General features: G+C 56.3%; 1 protein-coding gene across 2 annotated transcripts; it reads left to right on the top strand.

Annotated features, from left to right (window-relative positions):
- Positions 1–2575: 2575 nt before the first annotated feature.
- CLDN19 (claudin 19) lies at positions 2576–7794 on the top strand. Of its 2 annotated transcripts, XM_011945076.1 has the most exons (5): positions 2576–2983; positions 4232–4396; positions 4504–4588; positions 6762–6914; positions 7656–7794. In XM_011945076.1, exons 1-5 carry the CDS (start codon positions 2761–2763, stop codon positions 7702–7704), a joined length of 675 nt encoding a protein of 224 aa, XP_011800466.1. In that variant the 5' UTR covers positions 2576–2760; the 3' UTR covers positions 7705–7794. The 2 variants fall into 2 exon arrangements, with proteins under 2 accessions (XP_011800466.1, XP_011800475.1); XM_011945085.1 differs by lacking the exon at positions 4504–4588 and having other exon boundaries at positions 6762–7794.
- Positions 7795–12861: the final 5067 nt, after the last annotated feature.

Here is a 12861-nt window from a genome sequence, read left to right as displayed (position 1 = left end):
GCAGGCTTCTCGTAGCCTGAGTGAAAGCACAGTGTGGTGTGCCACCCCAGGGCAGTTTCAGTGAGCTCTTAATGGAGGCTGAGCTGGGTCCCTGAGCCTTCCTGTTCTCCCCGCATGCCTGGGAGTCACTGGACTGCAAGGGGGGCACCAGGAGTGGTAGGTGCCCTAGATGGAGAAGCTGTGCCAGGTTACGGAGTGCCACTCCAGAAGCAGAATCTGAATTCCAAAAGACTTTGGACCAAGAGTGAGGGAAGGCCATCAGGATAGGAGAGACTCAAAGCCTCAAATAACAAAGAGAAGGGATAAACAGAAGCGCTTCAGAGGAAGAGGAGAGCCCTGTTCTGGATCACGAAGAGGCTCTGGGAACGCCCAGGATGGAGGAGCATGCAGGCCTCCTGCTGGCTCTGGGGCCCTGTGGACTGCGGCTCCCTTCCCCTCTTTGGCTCTCAAATTGTCAATGGAGGGGGCCGCAGCCCGTGGTCTCTGAGGCGTGTTTCCGACTGGCCTCTGGGCTCCTGACCCAGGTCCTCCTGAAACCAGAATGACCCCTGGATCTTCCCTACAGAGAGCACTCCTGCAGATGGCAGGGAAAAGGGGCCAAGGCCCAGCGTGGGGAGAAGGAGGGCTTCACCTTTGGAGAAGCATATGTGGAACAGCTACCCAGCACCAGGCCCCTGCCCTCCCCAGACATCGCTTACCTTAACGGACCACCACAACTCCATGCAGCAAACCTCCCATTTAGAGTGAGGACCCTGAGGCACCACAGTCATTCAGGTCACCCCTGGGGAGCATCTTGTCACTGCCCGCGGCCCCCTTCAATCTGGACCTGGTGCCTCCCTCAAAAAGGGAGGAGTGTGGGAGAGAGACCAGGGGGGCAAGCACCACACAGTTTCAAGCGGAAAACTCTTCCTGCTGCTTCCTAGCTGGGGGTCTATCACCTCCTTCCGCCATGGTCTCCTTACTGTTAGGAGGCCTGCTGCCTGCAACAGTGGCCTGCATGCTTAAATTAATGCACTGGTCGCGGGGTGCCCATTGCGGCCCCAGCAGGATGGAGGAAGCTCCCCTCGATCCTGCTGTCTTGTCATTGTGGCAGAGGAATTTGAGCTCAGGACTTTCTTCTCTGCCACTGTCCTAGACCCCATTTGCTCTTTCGGACCCGCAGGTCATGCAGGAAGCAGGTCTGTGTGTGCTTGAATCCACGTGGCTCTGACTCTCCCAGCACAGAGAGCCTCAGAGGGTCCCAGTGTGGGCCACCACAGGCCAAGCAGTGCCCACCCTTGACCCTCAGACGGCAGACCACTCCCCCAGCTCTGGCCAGAGCTGCAGGCCATACCAGAGGCCTACGCCCTGGGCGGGCACACAGGGCTGCCATTGTCTGCTCAGCGCCTGGCACCCTCTCGTTTGCATAGCCACGTGAAGAATGCGAGGGAGCAGGCTGGGGACTTGTCCCTTCAGAGGGGGTTGGGCTGTGGGGGAGGAAGCCAGCAGGGGTCTGCAGCAGGACCCTGCCTTCCCGCAATGCAGTCGAGGAAAGGTGGGTGGGCTATTGGGGACGGAGGGGGTGGCCGGGGGCTGGCAGGAGTGGGAGCAGGGTTGTGACATTTCTCCTGCACCCACGCCGCAGTGGGGCCCAATTGAACGTGAGGGGATTGCTAATGAGGTGGAAGAGAGTTAAACATTCCCCTACTCCTGAGGACCGAGAGACTGGGAGAGAGAAGAGGGAGGTGGAGGTGCTCGGAGGGGGCAGCCTGAACCCCAGGAATGTGCAGAGGCTACTGCTCTGCACCAGGCTGCTCTAGAGCTGGGGGCCAGGGCCCAGTGTTCCAGTCCCAGCGGGAGCTACTAAGCCAGCCAGCAAGGGGATTAAGGGGCTGAGCAATCCGCCTTCCTTCAGGCTGATGCCAGAAGGTCGGGGCTGTCTCCCCAGCTCCCCACCAGGCCCCTTGCTGGCCGGCAGCCAGCACTGGCCCAGCCTTGATAGGGCCCCTTTTCTGTCCCCCTCAGATCTCAAAAAGACCCCACAGTACTTATTTCCTGGTCTGGCCTCCCTGATTTTTGGCACACACAGCTCCCAGGTACCCATGACCCCTCTTCCCAACACCCCACCCCTAGCTCAGCCTCCCCACATCTAGCTTCAGAGCCCCTGCCAAAAAGTTATCCTTGATGTCTAACTCTAGTTTTACCTGCTGCAAACTGGCATCCCTTTCCCTTCTGTCCTAAAGTCAAAGGGCAGAAAACCCCAAGGGTTACATCAGCCTTGCAAGAGCAAAGCCCATCCTCCCAGGGCTGGTTTTTGGGTGAGCGATTATCTGAATTTTAGGGCACCCAAATCAGGTTCCTAAAGGGGTTTCCCTGGGGGGAAAGGCCCTGAGGGCAGCTGGGTCATTCCTCTCAGCCCCTCCCTTCCCTATCCCTGGGGAAGGGGGCGGAGCAGGGACACCACCTGGGCCATGGGCCGGCCCTCCGCCCCCAGGGGGCTGGGCATGAGCTTTGCTGGGGACCCTGCTCTGGCTTAGGCGGCTGCTGTGGGCGGGCCCTGGCCTTTTCCAGCCCCTGGGCCTCCCCCTGCATTCTGGAGTCCAGAGCCACTGCCTTTGCTCCAGCCGCTGCCGCCCCACCACCTCTCCTTCTCTGCCTCTGACCCTCCTTCTCACTGCTCCCCCTGCCCAGTTGCTCCTCCCACCTGGCCATGACCACAGCCCCTGCTGGGACCCTGGCCCAGCTCTGAGTCCCGGGACCCTCGGTCCCCTCCCCCAGGCCATGGCCAACTCAGGCCTCCAGCTCCTGGGCTACTTCTTGGCCCTGGGTGGCTGGGTAGGCATCATTGCTAGCACAGCCCTGCCGCAGTGGAAGCAGTCTTCCTACGCAGGCGACGCCATCATCACCGCCGTGGGCCTCTACGAAGGGCTCTGGATGTCCTGCGCCTCCCAGAGTACCGGGCAAGTGCAGTGCAAGCTCTACGACTCGCTGCTCGCCCTGGACGGTAGGCCTGAGGCCGGCAGGGTGGGAGGTGGGAGGTGGGAGGTGGGAACAGCAGAGGGGTCTGGAGCAAGCTTTCCTCACAGTCTGCTGTCTACACTGGGCTCCATCCTCCAGCCCCCACTCTACAATTCCCCACTACTGCCCTGTGCCCATCGACAGTCCAGGCCAGCCTGCTGCCCTGCAGGAGGGGAGGGCTCTAGGGTCTGGCAGCTGTGGGTCCAGATTTCTGCTCTGTCACTGCAACTTTGAACCCGTCACCAAACCTCTTCCCATTGTGATGTTCTCGTCTCCAAAGGGGAATACTAATACCTGTGGCACTCTGAAAGGCTCAGTTAAGACCCTTCACCCACTTCTCCCCACACTCAGCAGACAGACACACACTGTACAATGCACACCTGCTCCCCAGTCCTGCTCCCAGGCCTGTGTGCCAGCATATGGGTGCGTGCACACGCATGCAAACACACATGCACACGCAGGCACACAAACACGCATGTGCACATGCATGCACCGACAGGTGCATCTGCATGCAGTCCCTCTCCTTCTGGGGTGTGGAGTTGAGCCTGACAGGCACCGCCGAAGCTTTAACTCTGGGGTGGAGGTGATCCACCTGCAATCTGCCCAGGACCCCCTGGGGCAATCTGCTCCCCATGGGAGCTGGGAGCAGAGCGGCCATCAACCAGCCCCATTGTGCCAGTTCAGGCTGATCAGTTCAGGCAGGTCGTCTAGCCTCGCTGAGGGACCCAGGTCTCCTGAACGCCCCCCAGGGCCCAGGCCGGACCCACGCACCCATGAAGAGGCAAGCTTCCAGCTGCCATGGGCGGAGGGGAAAGTGACCGTTGTCTGAATGGCTGCTGGGGAGGGGTTGCTGCGGGGCTCAGGCTGAGTTGAGCTGGGACTCAGATGCCCCCAGCTCTTCCCTCTACCAAATCTGAGGGGACCCTGGAGCTGCCCTCAGCTGCTTGGGAGGATGAGTCAAGCCCAAGAGGGAGTCCCCAGGCCAGAAAGCAACAGTAGAGTGAATCATACCACCAAAAAAGCCTGCAAGGGTGAGCGGACTCTCACCCCCACACCCTGTCCTCCTGACGCAGGCTGTCACTCCTCACTATCCTGCACGGGCCAGCAGGTGGTCTGACCCGCAGGCCAGCTCCTGCTCAAGCCTCTGTCAAGCTGGACCCCTTCCACCAACCCCAGGCACCAACCCAACCCCCATCCCCGCCAGCCCGACTCAGCGTCACCCTGCCCACCCTAGGTCACATCCAATCAGCGCGGGCCCTGATGGTGGTGGCCGTGCTCCTGGGCTTCGTGGCCATGGTCCTCAGCGTAGTTGGCATGAAGTGCACACGGGTGGGAGACAGCAACCCCACTGCCAAGGGCCGTGTCGCCATCGCCGGGGGAGCCCTCTTCATCCTGGCAGGTGAGTGCCCCTCACTCCTCTACAGTCACAGCCAGGGCAGGCAGCCCCAGCCCCGGTGGCCTCGGGGGACCAGAGCAGAGCTGAGTGCCCCTCTGCTTTGTCCTTAGGCCTCTGCACTTTGACTGCCGTCTCGTGGTATGCCACCCTGGTGACCCAGGAGTTCTTCAACCCAAGCACACCTGTCAATGCCAGGTGGGTGCCAGGGCTTGGGTCTTTTGCTTCACCTCCTCTGGGACCACTGACCTTTGTCCACTGGATCACCTGGCGGGGGAAGTGGAGGACAGGGTCCAGCTGCTGTCCAAGAAGCTTTAAAGGGGGGCGCCAGGAGTAGTGTGGTGGGGCCCTCCATAGGGGCGGGAAGCCTTTGATGGGCCCCCAAGTGCAGCAAGGACTCTCTAAGGACCTAAGTGCCCTGGCTCTGGGTTTCAATCCCACCTCTGGCCGGGTGCAGTGGCTCACGCCTATAATCCCAGCACTTTGGGAGGCCAAGGCAGGTGGATCACCTGAGGTCAGGAGTTCAAGACCAGCCTGGCCAACATGGTGAAACCCCATCTCTACTAAAAATACAAAAATTATCTGGGCGTGGTGGCGGGCGCCTGTAATCTCAGCTACTTGGGAGGCAGAGGAGGCAGGAGAATAGCTTGAACCCGAGAGGCGAAAGTTGCAGTGAGCCGAGATCATGCCACTGCACTCCAGTGTGAGTGACAGAGCGAGATTCTGTCTCAAAAAAATCAAACGATCAATGAATCAATCAATCCCAGCTTTGCATGCACTGTGTCACCTGGGCAAGTTACTTAATCTTTCTGTGCCTACTTTCCTGCTCTGTAAAATGGGGCTAGAAACTGAGCACCAGTTCATGCATGGTTGTCCGCATCCAGCAAGACACAGGTGAGGGTGTGGCATTTCTGCTGGTGGCAGCAGGGCTGAGATGACTTCCTGCAGGAGGCAGCAGTTATTCTGAGCCAGGAAGAAACTTGAGAATAAAGGCAGATCGTGGAGGGCCTTGCAACCGTAGGAGGATTTTGTTCCTCATCCGAGTGGAGGCAGCGGCAGTCCCTCTGGCTGTGATGTGCAGAATGGTGGGGAGGCGGCTGAATGCTGGGGAGACACCAGGAAGGCGGCTGTCCCAAAGGTCTGAGCAGAGGGTTTGGGGTGCCAGAGAGGGAGCAGTAGAAAGCAGGCTGATATTCAGGAGATAACCGGGACTTGTAAGGCTGTGGGCGTGGAAACAGAAGGGGGTGCTCTGCAAAGGGCCTGGGCCCACCTTGGCTCCTCCCTCACTTCTCAACCTAGCCAGGAGCAGAGAATGAGACAGTCTCAAACCTAGACATCCCAGTGGACTTTGGGCCTTGGAGTAGAGAGAGGATGAGAAAAGATGCCTGGGCTGTTGCAATCGGGAGGGATCCCTGGAGGAGGCAGAGATGTGGAGAGGGGAGGGGAGGGAGGAGATCTCAGGTACAAGGTTTGTTCCCTGGGCGGCAGCTGCAGCCACAAAATCTGCCGAGCAAGGTCCAGCTTAGGCATGTCAGGATAGGACTCAGCCCCCGATCCCTTCAACAGTCCCCGATGCCACTCGGGCTGCCAGGCCCTGTGCTGGGTCCTAGTGACACTAATGGCTCTGTCTGCCCTCAAGGGGCTTCCCAGGGGGCCGGACAAGCAAGGGGCTGAGGCCTCCTGAAGAAAGCATGGCAGTGGAGTCACGCAAGGGGCAGTGTGAACACAGAGGATGTCAAGGAAACACCCCATGAGGAGGAGGCATCTGAACTGGGCTCTGAAGGCAGAGAAGGAACTGGGGAGGCACAGGAGTGGCGGGCGGGGGGGCTTGGTGCCCCAGGAGGGGGTGCCTTGTGCAAAGGCACTAAGGCAGTGAGACCTAGGAGTGGGGCTGGACTGGCCAGCAGGGCCTGGGTGTGGAGAGCCCAGAGTGCCAGGTGGAAAGGTCTGGCCTTCTCCAGAGGGCAGCGGGAGCAGTCCTGGCTGGGAGTTCTGTGGGCCAGACTGTGACTGGGAAAAAAGATGGCAGGGATTGCCCCACTCCTCCCATGCAGACCTCTCAGGCCCTCCCATGCCCCCTCCACTGGCCAGACCAGGAAATGAGCCCAAGGTTGCCCAGAGCAGGAGATGGAGGCCAAGCCTCTAGCCTTCACACCCACCTGGGCCGGGTCACCCTGTGTGGTGTTGATCTTCTGGGCTGGCGGGAGGGAGAAAGGGAGAGCATTCACCTCAGTTTATCTGGACATATGGAAGAGGTCGTGCAGCTCCAGCCTCCAGCTCCACACACTCTGCCCTTCCTCTGCCAGGGCAGGGACTGGGAACAACCTGAGGCAGCAGGCGCACCTGATGCCATTCTCCCTACCCCTTGCAGGTATGAATTTGGCCCAGCCCTGTTTGTGGGCTGGGCCTCAGCTGGCCTGGCCGTGCTGGGGGGCTCCTTCCTCTGCTGCACGTGCCCGGAGCCAGAGAGACCCAACAGCAGCCCGCAGCCCTATCGGCCTGGACCCTCTGCTGCTGCCCGAGAGTACGTCTGAGCTCATCCTGCCCTGGCCAGCCCCCCACCCGGTGGCCCCCTCGTCCAGCAGCCAGCCAGCCTCGCAGCACCCTGGGCAGGGCCACTGGGGCATAGGATGGGCATAGGTGCTCTGAGTAGCTTGTCCTCAACGCAAGCACCCACCTTGCAATCCGAGACCCAGATCCTCAGAGAGACCAGAGGCAGGACCCAGCCCCCAGGCACACACACGGATGCAGGTCCAGGCACGGTCCTGTCTGCACAGCCTGGTGGGCACCAGCATGCATCCCTGGAGACAGGCCCTCAGGCACCAGCCCGGCTGTTTACTCACTGAAGAGCCGCGTGGGTGTCTGCTATGTGCTGGGCTCTGGAGTTACAGCAGTGGCCAAGAGGTACCTTAGTACCCAGGTCCTTGGGGTGAGCAGAAACCTTCACCCTCCCCAGTCCCATGGGCTCCTCACAGCAACCCCACAAGGGCAGTGCCGGGATGCTGAACGTTCACACGAGGACAAAGAAGGTCTGAGTTTAGGTCTCAGGTTCTTCCAGTGCACCCAGGGCTGGGGGCCACCCACACAGATGGCTAGGTCGGACCACGGCGCCCCCGCCCCCGGGAATGGGCCCCAGGCAGGGCTGCTGTGAGGGCCAAGGTCTCGCCATGCTGGCCAGTACCCATGTCCGGGCCTGAATGCACAGCCCCTGTCCCCGACCCCACAGCTCACTCCACTAACCAGCTCTCTCTCTTTTGACTTTCAGACCAGTTGTTAAATTGCCCGCCTCCGCCAAGGGCCCCCTGGGTGTGTAATGTCCAGTCCCCAGCCAGGCTCTGTCCCCTGCCATACCTAGACTCTGTGTTTCATATTTTTTGGAAAGAGAAGTGAACATCCAGCCCCAATCATGGTGTCATTCAGTCTGTCCTCGGCGTGACTTGGATGGGGCCTGGGTCAGAGTGGTCAGTGCTGACCCCTAGGGCTCTTGGGCAGAAAGATGAGGAGACAGAGGTCCAGGGTGGGTTACACAGCATATCCAAGGCTGAGCAGGAGATAATTCAGGGCTCCTACCCCCTGTCTAGGGAACCCCCTCCCAAGCCTGGCCTTGGCTCAAGGTCCTCCTTGATGGGGACCCCACCCACTCCTGGAGGCTGCCCCTGAGGCTGGCCCAGCTCTGGGAGCAGGCCCCTGGGTCAGGGAGCCCCTGGTGTGGAAAGAGGCCCCAAGGTAGTAAACCCTGCCCCTGTTATTGTGCTCCAGAGACCTCCTAAGGGAAGGGACAGTTTCTGGAAGGCCCTCCAGCTGGATGCTGGGGATCAGAGATAGGTGAGGGAACACAGTGTGGGAGCTCCCTATGTAGAAAAGGGAATGCGGGGAGGGTGTTAGGAGCTTGCGGGCATCAGGACTGTCCTGAGCAAGGTCTGCAGCCCCCAGCTCTGCTCACCCCGAATCCTGCCCCTTGTTTCCACACCTACCATTCCTCCTCTCCTGATCCCCAGCATCCAGCTGAGGTCCAAGGTCTTTTCCTAGAATCAGAGGTGGGAGGGGACAGCCTGAGGCTGCCCAGAGACTGTGGCTGGAACTGCTTGCTGCACCCAGCAGTACTGTCAGAGTTAGAAGGGCTTTTGGTCTTGAAGTCCAGGTACCATCCTCCCTTAGTATAGAGGGGGAAGGGCTGGAGAGGAATGTAGGGAAACCAGCCCAGGTCAGTCCCAAGACCAGAGTCCCTTGTCCTACATCTCCCCAAACCGAAGTGTGCCAGCCCCGCCCCTCATGCTCAGACCTCTCCCACCCCAAACCCTCTCCGGTGTATCCAAGTCTCTTTGACCACTGCATAGCAGGCTTCTAGGGAGAGCATCCATCACAAAACCTCCCCTTCCCTGCTATGTACCTTCCTTGGCCAGCCCCATTCTGGCCTCCTCCACCACCTGCCTTGTGACCACATCTCCCACCAAGTCCCCAGATCTCAAGAACGCAGCTGGGCTTCTCCTTCGACCTTGACTCTGAGAGGGAAAGTGATGGAAACCAAGTCGGATGAGATGACTGCCATGTACACTGCAGTGGAGGGCAGGGGCGGGAGGAATGACACAAATGGCAGGGAGCTGCTGGGGGACTGACCCCTCAGCGCCTGGCCTGGCCAGCCCTGCACATCCACCGGGGCACCACAGGGGCTTGTCCAACCTCTGGTCAGAGGGTGTGGCCACCTGACCCTAAATAGGCTCCCCAGAGTCCTGCCCCCCTAACCATGAATGAGAACTGCAAGAGTTTTTCCTCTGGGTGCCTGAAGCTATTGTGCAATGGTTCCCAGCCCCGCGTGCACATTCGAGTCACCTGGGGGCAATGCCCAGGCTCTAACCCAGACACTCTGACTTCATTGGTCCGGGTGGACCTGCCATCAGAGGTCAGGTAGCTCCTCAGGGGACTGTAGTGTGTGGTCAGCACTGAGGGCTCCTCCATGAGGCCTCAAGCCCAGGTGACTCTGTGAGGCCTGCAGAGGGAGAAAAGAACCCGTAAGAAAAGAGGTGAGTCCAGGCACGGTGGCTCACGCTTGTAATCCCAGCACTTTGGGAGGCCAAGGTGGGTAGATACCTGAGGTCAGGAGTTCGAGACCAGCCTGGCTGACATGGTGAAACCCTGTCTCTACTAAAAATACAAAAATTAGCTGGCTGTGGTGGTGGGCACCTGTAATCTCAGCTACTTGGGAGGCTAAGGCAGGAAAATCACTTGAACTCGGGAGGTGGAGGTTGCAGTGAGCCGAGATCATGCCACTGCACTCAAGCCTGGGCAACAGAGCGAGACTCCATCTCAAAAGAAAAAAAAAAGAGACGGGTAGAGAAAGCCCCAGCTCACTCCTGCCTTTCCCGATACCAGGCTGTTCTGTGACATGCCCACATCTTTCCAATCAATTCCCCTTTTGGCTGAAAAAACATTGAGTCTGAATCCTGTCCCACACAGCCGGAAGAGCCCTGCCTAACAGGATTTGGAACCTGGAAACTCAGCGCAGCCTTGCGGAGTCCTGTTATAGGGTGCCAGCGGAGCAGGGATGGGATCATCCTCCTATTCTAGGCTGGGTGTTGGGCAATCCTTGCTATTTCGTCATGAAGCAGCTGGCCAGGAAAGCACACGTCATTCTCAGGGTCCAATGGAGAATGCCGGGATAGAGTGTGCTGGCTCCTTCTTGTGGGTTTCAGGGAGAGACTGTAAGAGAGACAAGATACATGCAAGTGGCGGGGGGCGGTGGGGGCGCTGGAGGGGGTGCCTGACGGCAGAGTAGGAACAAGCTTCAGTCTGTTCCTTTGTTAGGGGAAGCCCTTTCTGCCTATAGCCAGGGATTGGAGAGGCAGAGGGTCAGAGAACCACACATCTCGCTGAATTGAACAACCAATTAATACGCTGATCTAAAATGTAGTGAGATCCTGGCAATGGGAAGATATCTGGGAAAAAACTAGAGGAATTTGAAGCTAAAAGACTTTGAGATGCCTGGTCCCACAGGCTTCTCCTGAAGCAAACCCACTCCCATATCTACAAGGCCACCTGAACTGCCAACCGGAGGCAGGACCGATAATCCAGGCTTCATGTCCAGGCTGTTGTTTACTGTCCTAACCTTAAGGCTACAGGACTGGGGAGAGACCCATGAAGGTAGGGCTCAGACTCAAAAGGCATGATTCTAAAGCTTTTGCCTTATTCTAGAGCACTCTGTACTAGCAAACAGAGTACCCCCACCCCCAGAAGGAAATTGGCAGGCCATAAAATACGGTTGTAGGATGAATACACCCATGTACTCAGCCCCAGGGCCAAGGAGCACAGCAACGTAAGATGTTCAGCAAAAAGGAGTGAACCTGAGCCCCTGGAGGAGCCGACCAGGAAAATCAGCTACTGCTTGGGAAGAGGCTCAAAATCCGTGCAGCTGAGAATACAGCGTATGGACTGACTATCAGATTATGAAGGAGTTACTGCCGGGTGCGGTGGCTCACGCCTGTAATCCCAGCACTTTGGGAGGCCGAGGTGGGCGGATCATGAGGTCAGGAGAGCGACCATCCTGGCTAACACGGTAAAACCCCGTCTCTACTAAAAATACAAAAAATTAGCTGGGTGTGGTGGCGGGCGCCTGTAGTCCCAGCTACTCGGGAGGCTGAGGCTGGAGAATGGTGTAAACCTGGGAGGCGGAGCTTGCAGTGAGTCGAGATCGCACCACTGCACTCCAGCCTGGGCAACAGAGTGAGACTCCGTCTCAAAAAAAAAAAAAAAAAAACTATTATCAAGGAGTTATTGTTAATTTTGTGTTACAAGTATTGTTAGTTTTGTGCGATAATGATACTTTTTTTTTGTTTCTTATTATTCTTATCTGGTAGAGGTGCATGCTGAAATGATATAATGGTTGCATTTGCTTTCAAATAACAAAGAAAAAGTTCGGAGACAGCGAAAGTTATAAAATAAGATTGGTGAATCCCAGTGGTGCTTAGGGGTTCTCCTTGTGTATGTTCGTAAATTAAAAAAATAAAAAGTTTAAAAATACCTCTAAGGTTTGCTGGTTTTATCACGTAATAGAATCCTCCTGACCAGGGGAGTAAGAATGATGGACACTCCAGAGATTTGCTACTCAAAGCACAGTCCTCAGATGGCAGCAACGCATCACCTGGAAACATTAGAAGTGCAGATTTGCAGGCCCTGCCCCAGAGACCGTGACTCAGACGTGGCGTTTTAACAAGATCTCCAGGTGATTGAGACACAGTGAAGTTTGAGAAACACTGATGCACCTGGTGAGAGCTGTGTGGTGCTTCTCCTTTTTGAGGGGAGAATTTCAATGGACCCTATCCTGTTTTCCTCCATCATTTGCATATTAGGTATATTGAAAGTGGTTCATTTTATGATTTTTGTCTAGAGCTGGCAAATTATGAGGAGCTACAACTAAGCATGATCCAGGCCAGGTGTGGTGGCTCACACCTGTAATCCCAGTACTTTGGGAGGCCAAGGTAAGAGGATTGTTTGAGGCCAGAAGTTTGAGACTAGCCTGTGCAACAACCCTGTTTCAGTTATTTAAAATTTAAAAACATTTATTTAAAAAACAAAAGTTAGCCAGGTGTGATGGTGTGCACCTGTAATCCCAGCACTTTGGGAGGCCAAGGTGGGCGGATCACCTGAGGTCAGGAGTTTGAGATCAGCCTGGCCAACGTAGTGAAACCTCGTCTCTATTGAAAATACGAAAATTAGCCAGGCATGTTGGCAGGTGGCTGTAATCCCAGCTGCTGGGAAGGCTGAGGCAGGAGAATTGTTGGAACCTGGGAGGCGGAGGTTGCAGTTAGCTGAGATCATGACATTGCATTCCAGCCTGGGTGAGAAAGCGAGACTCTGTCTCAAAACAAAACAAAACAAAATAGATACAGGTAAAATTTCAAATGAAGACAGGCAACACCCAAAGTAGTACTTTACAATTTTTTCTTCTCATCAAACACATAAAAATAGATTTTGTTCAACTTATGAAAATACTGTAGGCAATTTCATTCTGGCCAACCCTCCTGTTGAAAACAACTAAAAATGGGTGAAGTGTAAAAAATTCTTCAAAGCATCAAAGAGCTGACAAGGATCCTATGGAATCACCAAGTCAAAGCCTCAGGAGCTTTTCCTCTCCCTCTCATCCACATGGTGGCCCATGAGGTCACCACAACGCTGAGGAGTGATTGGCTGGCATGGCTGGAGATTAGTTACATATAAGGGGATTAAACAAATATGTAAATATACTGAAGAAAATAGGAGCCAGGCTTCCAAAGATGCGAAGGGGGAAAACTAGAGTAAATTCTGTGGTGTTGGATTCAAATTGGGGGTATCTGGATGAACTTGTGGTTTTTATTTTATTTTATTTTATTTTATTTTTTTATTTTTATTTTTTTTTATACTTTAAGTTCTAGGGTACATGTGCATAACGTGCAGGTTTGTTACATATGTATACTTGTGCCATGTTGGTGTGCTGCACC

The sequence above is a fragment of the Colobus angolensis genome, unplaced genomic scaffold (genome assembly GCF_000951035.1).
Source record: "Colobus angolensis palliatus isolate OR3802 unplaced genomic scaffold, Cang.pa_1.0 Scaffold106, whole genome shotgun sequence".
Classification (NCBI taxonomy): domain Eukaryota; kingdom Metazoa; phylum Chordata; class Mammalia; order Primates; family Cercopithecidae; genus Colobus; species Colobus angolensis.
Note: the sequence above shows the minus strand (reverse complement) of the source record. Positions and strands in the feature narration are given on the sequence as shown.